This window comes from Sinocyclocheilus rhinocerous, unplaced genomic scaffold (genome assembly GCF_001515625.1).
Source record: "Sinocyclocheilus rhinocerous isolate Xijiao unplaced genomic scaffold, SAMN03320098_v1.1 scaffold7644, whole genome shotgun sequence".
Classification (NCBI taxonomy): Eukaryota; Metazoa; Chordata; class Actinopteri; order Cypriniformes; family Cyprinidae; genus Sinocyclocheilus; species Sinocyclocheilus rhinocerous.
This window is the reverse complement of record NW_015637747.1, coordinates 31,459-40,411: the sequence shown is the minus strand read 5'-3', so window position 1 is coordinate 40,411 and position 8,953 is coordinate 31,459. Positions and strand designations below refer to the sequence as shown.

The 8,953-nt window shown below is 36.1% G+C and overlaps 1 protein-coding gene across 1 annotated transcript in view; it reads left to right on the top strand.

Moving 5' to 3' along the window:
• Positions 1-1,940: 1,940 nt before the first annotated feature.
• Positions 1,941-8,953, top strand: part of LOC107749263 (muscle M-line assembly protein unc-89-like) — a 16,041-nt gene continuing 9,028 nt past the window's right edge. The window contains exons 1-6 of the mRNA XM_016564355.1: positions 1,941-2,266; positions 3,206-3,541; positions 4,481-4,816; positions 5,756-6,091; positions 7,031-7,366; positions 7,820-8,049. Coding sequence (XP_016419841.1) covers positions 1,972-2,266; positions 3,206-3,541; positions 4,481-4,816; positions 5,756-6,091; positions 7,031-7,366; positions 7,820-8,049 — 1,869 coding nt within the window. The 5' untranslated portion in view covers positions 1,941-1,971. The remainder of the gene's footprint in view (positions 2,267-3,205; positions 3,542-4,480; positions 4,817-5,755; positions 6,092-7,030; positions 7,367-7,819; positions 8,050-8,953) is intronic.

Sequence of the window (8,953 nt, the reverse complement as noted above, 5' to 3'; positions counted from 1 at the left end):
AATCAAGCGTATGTAAACTTTTTCATTTGTGTTCAATCTTGTCTTGTGATCAATATGTGAACATTTATCATGTGAGGTCGATTAGTCAGAGCAGTGCTATAAATAATATAAAAAAGATGCTTTTACTTTATTAAATTATTAAAATTTTGCATATTTTGCAAAGGGTATGTAAACATATGAGCAGAACTGTGTTATGACTCATGATGTGTGTTGTGTGTTGTTCATTTAGTTAAGGCAATCCGTGAGACTCTTGTCTAATGAGTAAATGTCTGAATCAATGTTCTTCTGCTGTTTGTTAGCATGTGTTACATTATGAATCCAGACATATTTCTTTACCTACTATCTGTAGAAGAACATTTTCACAGCACTTTGCTGTTGTGTAATTTTGTTTAACTAATAATAACTGTTAATTTATTTTTTAGGTGTGCCTGGTGTTTGTACATATTATGGAGTGTCACAGTCTGTGATGGAGGGAGAATCAGTGACTTTACCCACTGGTGTTGAAACGAACAAACAAAAAAAGTTGAGATGGTATTTTAATGACATTCTCATTGCTGAAATCAATGGAGATCTCAGTTTTCGTTGTACAGATGTTCAGTGTAAAGATTCTGATAAGAGATTTAGAAACAGACTGAAGCTGGATCATCAGACTGGATCTCTGACCATCAAAGACACCAGAACCACCGACTCTGGAGTTTATAAACTAAAGACGATAAGAAACAGCGGAGACAGTGTAAAGATCTTCATTGTTACTGTGCATGGTGAGTCATTACGTTTATGCTGCTGCGCATCTGTGTTGCTTGGTAGCCTCTCTTCTAAACATTCCTGAACTATATTGCTATACAAAATGTAAATTATTTAAATTATGAAATTATAATATTCTTGTTTTATGACATCTTGCCAGGTATATGAAGTAATTATTTTATGAAAGCAATTAGCCCTGTGAAGTTTGAGGCACTCGGCTCTGCGTTGTGCTTAGCGACGCACTTGGCTGTTTTAAAATCACTGTAAACCATGTCCTAACAGGCTTATTGCTTTAATTTAGTTCAGTAAGATTTAAAGTTGATTTGTTTTTAGTCTTAGCAGTTAGTTTTGGTTCATAAAGAGCTGCATTTGTGTTTTGGTCTAAATTAAAGGGATAGTTCCCCCAAAAATGAAAATTCTGTCATCAAGTACTCTCCCTCATGTCGATCCAAACCCGTAAGACCTTCATTAATCTTCGGAACACAAATTAAGATATTTTTGATGAAATCAGAGAGCTTTCTGTCCCTGCATAGACATCAACACAACTACCAAGGCCCAGAAAGTTAGTAAGGACATTGTTAAAATAGTCATATCAATAGGGATAAAATAGTGACATCAGTGATTAAAGCATAATGTTATGAAGCTACGAGTAATGACTTTATTAAACAATTTCTTCTCTTCCATGTCAGTCTGCAACACACGTTCACCAAAGTACCAAGATGCATATGTGTGCATTCCTCTGCTTGCAAACAAGGCTGTGTCAGCAGCACCACATGCATGTATTGTGTACTCTTGTGAACATGTGAATTCCTTTTATCTATTCCTTTTATTTAACTAAAAATGTCTTTGGGGGGGTCAACTCGCATCTACTTTCAAGGTGAAGCATTTGGCATTTTTCACAGCATGTTCCTGTTGTGTCATTTTGTTCGGCTTATAATAACTGTTCATTTCTTCTTCAGGTTTTTTCAGTATTAATACAGAAGAAGAGTCAGCATTTGTGATGGAGGGAGATTCAGTCACTCTACACACTGTTGTTAAAACAAATCAACAAGAATATTTAACTAAAAATGTCTTTGGGGGGGTCAACTCGCATCTACTTTCAAGGTGAAGCATTTGGCATTTTTCACAGCATGTTCCTGTTGTGTCATTTTGTTCGGCTTATAATAACTGTTCATTTCTTCTTCAGGTTTTTTCAGTATTAATACAGAAGAAGAGTCAGCATTTGTGATGGAGGGAGATTCAGTCACTCTACACACTGATGTTAAAACAAATCAACAAGAAAAGATTAGATGGTATTTTAATGATGCTCGTATAGCTCAAATCACTGGAGATCTCAGTTATATCTGTACAGATGTTCAGTGTGAAGATGCTGATGAGAGATTCAGAGAGAGACTGAAGCTGGATCATCAGACTGGATCTCTGACCATCAAAGACACCAGAACCACAGACTCTGGAGATTATACACTAAAGACGATAAGAAACAGCGGAGACAGTGTAAAGATCTTCATTGTTACTGTGCATGGTGAGTCATTACGTTTATGCTGCTGCGCATCTGTGTTGCTTGGTAGCCTCTCTTCTAAACATTCCTGAACTATATTGCTATACAAAATGTAAATTATTTAAATTATGAAATTATAATATTCTTGTTTTATGACATCTTGCCAGGTATATGAAGTAATTATTTTATGAAAGCAATTAGCCCTGTGAAGTTTGAGGCACTCGGCTCTGCGTTGTGCTTAGCGACGCACTTGGCTGTTTTAAAATCACTGTAAACCATGTCCTAACAGGCTTATTGCTTTAATTTAGTTCAGTAAGATTTAAAGTTGATTTGTTTTTAGTCTTAGCAGTTAGTTTTGGTTCATAAAGAGCTGCATTTGTGTTTTGGTCTAAATTAAAGGGATAGTTCCCCCAAAAATGAAAATTCTGTCATCAAGTACTCTCCCTCATGTCGATCCAAACCCGTAAGACCTTCATTAATCTTCGGAACACAAATTAAGATATTTTTGATGAAATCAGAGAGCTTTCTGTCCCTGCATAGACATCAACACAACTACCAAGGCCCAGAAAGTTAGTAAGGACATTGTTAAAATAGTCATATCAATAGGGATAAAATAGTGACATCAGTGATTAAACCATAATGTTATGAAGCGAGTAATGACTTTATTAAACAATTTCTTCTCTTCCATGTCAGTCTGCAACACACGTTCACCAAAGTACCAAGATGCATATGTGTGCATTCCTCTGCTTGCAAACAAGGCTGTGTCAGCAGCACCACATGCATGTATTGTGTACTCTTGTGAACATGTGAATTCCTTTTATCTATTCCTTTTATTTAACTAAAAATGTCTTTGGGGGGGTCAACTCGCATCTACTTTCAAGGTGAAGCATTTGGCATTTTTCACAGCATGTTCCTGTTGTGTCATTTTGTTCGGCTTATAATAACTGTTCATTTCTTCTTCAGGTTTTTTCAGTATTAATACAGAAGAAGAGTCAGCATTTGTGATGGAGGGAGATTCAGTCACTCTACACACTGATGTTAAAACAAATCAACAAGAAAAGATTAGATGGTATTTTAATGATGCTCGTATAGCTCAAATCACTGGAGATCTCAGTTATATCTGTACAGATGTTCAGTGTGAAGATGCTGATGAGAGATTCAGAGAGAGACTGAAGCTGGATCATCAGACTGGATCTCTGACCATCAAAGACACCAGAACCACAGACTCTGGAGATTATACACTAAAGACGATAAGAAACAGCGGAGACAGTGTAAAGATCTTCATTGTTACTGTGCATGGTGAGTCATTACGTTTATGCTGCTGCGCATCTGTGTTGCTTGGTAGCCTCTCTTCTAAACATTCCTGAACTATATTGCTATACAAAATGTAAATTATTTAAATTATGAAATTATAATATTCTTGTTTTATGACATCTTGCCAGGTATATGAAGTAATTATTTTATGAAAGCAATTAGCCCTGTGAAGTTTGAGGCACTCGGCTCTGCGTTGTGCTTAGCGACGCACTTGGCTGTTTTAAAATCACTGTAAACCATGTCCTAACAGGCTTATTGCTTTAATTTAGTTCAGTAAGATTTAAAGTTGATTTGTTTTTAGTCTTAGCAGTTAGTTTTGGTTCATAAAGAGCTGCATTTGTGTTTTGGTCTAAATTAAAGGGATAGTTCCCCCAAAAATGAAAATTCTGTCATCAAGTACTCTCCCTCATGTCGATCCAAACCCGTAAGACCTTCATTAATCTTCGGAACACAAATTAAGATATTTTTGATGAAATCAGAGAGCTTTCTGTCCCTGCATAGACATCAACACAACTACCAAGGCCCAGAAAGTTAGTAAGGACATTGTTAAAATAGTCATATCAATAGGGATAAAATAGTGACATCAGTGATTAAACCATAATGTTATGAAGCGAGTAATGACTTTATTAAACAATTTCTTCTCTTCCATGTCAGTCTGCAACACACGTTCACCAAAGTACCAAGATGCATATGTGTGCATTCCTCTGCTTGCAAACAAGGCTGTGTCAGCAGCACCACATGCATGTATTGTGTACTCTTGTGAACATGTGAATTCCTTTTATCTATTCCTTTTATTTAACTAAAAATGTCTTTGGGGGGGTCAACTCGCATCTACTTTCAAGGTGAAGCATTTGGCATTTTTCACAGCATGTTCCTGTTGTGTCATTTTGTTCGGCTTATAATAACTGTTCATTTCTTCTTCAGGTTTTTTCAGTATTAATACAGAAGAAGAGTCAGCATTTGTGATGGAGGGAGATTCAGTCACTCTACACACTGATGTTAAAACAAATCAACAAGAAAAGATTAGATGGTATTTTAATGATGCTCGTATAGCTCAAATCACTGGAGATCTCAGTTATATCTGTACAGATGTTCAGTGTGAAGATGCTGATGAGAGATTCAGAGAGAGACTGAAGCTGGATCATCAGACTGGATCTCTGACCATCAAAGACACCAGAACCACAGACTCTGGAGATTATACACTAAAGACGATAAGAAACAGCGGAGACAGTGTAAAGATCTTCATTGTTACTGTGCATGGTGAGTCATTACGTTTATGCTGCTGCGCATCTGTGTTGCTTGGTAGCCTCTCTTCTAAACATTCCTGAACTATATTGCTATACAAAATGTAAATTATTTAAATTATGAAATTATAATATTCTTGTTTTATGACATCTTGCCAGGTATATGAAGTAATTATTTTATGAAAGCAATTAGCCCTGTGAAGTTTGAGGCACTCGGCTCTGCGTTGTGCTTAGCGACGCACTTGGCTGTTTTAAAATCACTGTAAACCATGTCCTAACAGGCTTATTGCTTTAATTTAGTTCAGTAAGATTTAAAGTTGATTTGTTTTTAGTCTTAGCAGTTAGTTTTGGTTCATAAAGAGCTGCATTTGTGTTTTGGTCTAAATTAAAGGGATAGTTCCCCCAAAAATGAAAATTCTGTCATCAAGTACTCTCCCTCATGTCGATCCAAACCCGTAAGACCTTCATTAATCTTCGGAACACAAATTAAGATATTTTTGATGAAATCAGAGAGCTTTCTGTCCCTGCATAGACATCAACACAACTACCAAGGCCCAGAAAGTTAGTAAGGACATTGTTAAAATAGTCATATCAATAGGGATAAAATAGTGACATCAGTGATTAAACCATAATGTTATGAAGCGAGTAATGACTTTATTAAACAATTTCTTCTCTTCCATGTCAGTCTGCAACACACGTTCACCAAAGTACCAAGATGCATATGTGTGCATTCCTCTGCTTGCAAACAAGGCTGTGTCAGCAGCACCACATGCATGTATTGTGTACTCTTGTGAACATGTGAATTCCTTTTATCTATTCCTTTTATTTAACTAAAAATGTCTTTGGGGGGGTCAACTCGCATCTACTTTCAAGGTGAAGCATTTGGCATTTTTCACAGCATGTTCCTGTTGTGTCATTTTGTTCGGCTTATAATAACTGTTCATTTCTTCTTCAGGTTTTTTCAGTATTAATACAGAAGAAGAGTCAGCATTTGTGATGGAGGGAGATTCAGTCACTCTACACACTGATGTTAAAACAAATCAACAAGAAAAGATTAGATGGTATTTTAATGATGCTCGTATAGCTCAAATCACTGGAGATCTCAGTTATATCTGTACAGATGTTCAGTGTGAAGATGCTGATGAGAGATTCAGAGAGAGACTGAAGCTGGATCATCAGACTGGATCTCTGACCATCAAAGACACCAGAACCACAGACTCTGGAGATTATACACTAAAGACGATAAGAAACAGCGGAGACAGTGTAAAGATCTTCATTGTTACTGTGCATGGTGAGTCATTACGTTTATGCTGCTGCGCATCTGTGTTGCTTGGTAGCCTCTCTTCTAAACATTCCTGAACTATATTGCTATACAAAATGTAAATTATTTAAATTATGAAATTATAATATTCTTGTTTTATGACATCTTGCCAGGTATATGAAGTAATTATTTTATGAAAGCAATTAGCCCTGTGAAGTTTGAGGCACTCGGCTCTGCGTTGTGCTTAGCGACGCACTTGGCTGTTTTAAAATCACTGTAAACCATGTCCTAACAGGCTTATTGCTTTAATTTAGTTCAGTAAGATTTAAAGTTGATTTGTTTTTAGTCTTAGCAGTTAGTTTTGGTTCATAAAGAGCTGCATTTGTGTTTTGGTCTAAATTAAAGGGATAGTTCCCCCAAAAATGAAAATTCTGTCATCAAGTACTCTCCCTCATGTCGATCCAAACCCGTAAGACCTTCATTAATCTTCGGAACACAAATTAAGATATTTTTGATGAAATCAGAGAGCTTTCTGTCCCTGCATAGACATCAACACAACTACCAAGGCCCAGAAAGTTAGTAAGGACATTGTTAAAATAGTCATATCAATAGGGATAAAATAGTGACATCAGTGATTAAACCATAATGTTATGAAGCGAGTAATGACTTTATTAAACAATTTCTTCTCTTCCATGTCAGTCTGCAACACACGTTCACCAAAGTACCAAGATGCATATGTGTGCATTCCTCTGCTTGCAAACAAGGCTGTGTCAGCAGCACCACATGCATGTATTGTGTACTCTTGTGAACATGTGAATTCCTTTTATCTATTCCTTTTATTTAACTAAAAATGTCTTTGGGGGGGTCAACTCGCATCTACTTTCAAGGTGAAGCATTTGGCATTTTTCACAGCATGTTCCTGTTGTGTCATTTTGTTCGGCTTATAATAACTGTTCATTTCTTCTTCAGGTTTTTTCAGTATTAATACAGAAGAAGAGTCAGCATTTGTGATGGAGGGAGATTCAGTCACTCTACACACTGATGTTAAAACAAATCAACAAGAAAAGATTAGATGGTATTTTAATGATGCTCGTATAGCTCAAATCACTGGAGATCTCAGTTATATCTGTACAGATGTTCAGTGTGAAGATGCTGATGAGAGATTCAGAGAGAGACTGAAGCTGGATCATCAGACTGGATTTCTGACCATCAGAGACATCAGAACCACAGACTCTGGACTTTATCGTCTACGTATCATCAGCAGCAACAGCATCAGTGAAAAGATCTCCATTCTTGCTGTATATGGTAAGTCATTATGTGTAAAAACAAGTCATGTACATTAAAATGTTGCTGTGACATTTTGGTTTTCTCTTTATCTGTATATTAGTTCATATACAGGTAATTTTGTCAAAAACACATTTACTGTTGAAGTGGAATTTGTATATTTAAATATATCTTTATTTCAGTATGATTCAAAACATTGCTTTTCCATTGATTATTTATTAATTTGATCATTTAGTCTTCTTCTGATGAAGGTGAAAGTTCTATTATTGTCTGTTTAAATGCATCTGTTACTCAGTTTATTTTTTTTAGTTAATCAGAAATCCAAAGTGCAGAGGATTTGATAAAAAAAATGCTTATTAGCTAAATTTAGGATACATTTAGGTTTTTAGACAAAGTAAAGAGGATTCCACAGTTCACTCATGTAGTGTGTTCCCCTCAAAAAGATCCTCCAGCAGCTGTTGGTTTGTGTTTCAGATGCTCCTGAACAAGATAAAATGAAGAGAAAGTCAGTGAAGGAGGGAGAATCTGTTACTTTAGATCCTGGTGAAGTTAACCTGAATTATTTGATGACATGGTATTTTAATGACACTCTCATCGCTGAAATCACAGGAGATCCCAATAAAACCTGTACAGATGGTCAGTGTGAAGACCCTGATGGAAGATTCAGAGACAGACTGGATGTTAATCAGACTGGATCTCTGACCGTCAGAAACACCACAATCACAGACTCTGGGCTTTATAAACTACAGATCAACAGCAGCAACAGAATCAGTATCATCAAGATATTCAGCGTTATTGTCACTGGTGAGTATCATTAGTCATTCCATGCACTTTACTTTGCAGTTTTAGAAAACCGTTTGAAATATGTAAATCAACCCAGTGAATGATTTCATTGTGGGCTGTTAGAAAGAGTGAGCTTTGGTTCAGTGTTAAAATATAACTGAGATCATCTCAGTCACCTTCACATGCTTATCACATTGAGTTTTGTTACATTATGAATTTGACCATTTTCAAGTCTATTGTTAGTAATGACAGGAAGGCATAATATTAGTTAGTTGTCCTGTAAACGCTGCTGTCTCTTGTTGCGGTTTTACCTGCTGTTCATCAAAAATCCACCAGATTTATGAAATAAATCAATATCATACTGGTGACCTAGAAAAGTGTAAATATCAGTCAAAGCTATTGGTAAAGTTGATTATTAGTCAATCTCTAGAAGTAATGCTTGTCTGTCTTTAGCTGTTCCAGATTCAATAGTGTCTTCAGCTGCTAAAGAAGGAATATATGCTGTTGTTGTTGTTGTTGTTGTTCTGCTGTTTACGGCTGCTGCAGCTGCTGCTGTGATTTACTATCGCCACAGGAAATCTACACAAGCAGGACGAAATGGCAAGCATTGCATACAGCTAATTTGACAAGATTAGATTTGTTCCAATTAACCTAATTATTGTGTGTTTAATTTAATTTGTTGTTGTTGAAACAGGCATAATTAGGCTGCACAGTTACAATGAGGTGAGATACTATATGTGCACTGTCTTTCTTTTTGCAAAAAAAAAAAAAAAACTGTGAATTTTCATATTGATTTCTGTGCGATCTGCAAATCTCACAATTATA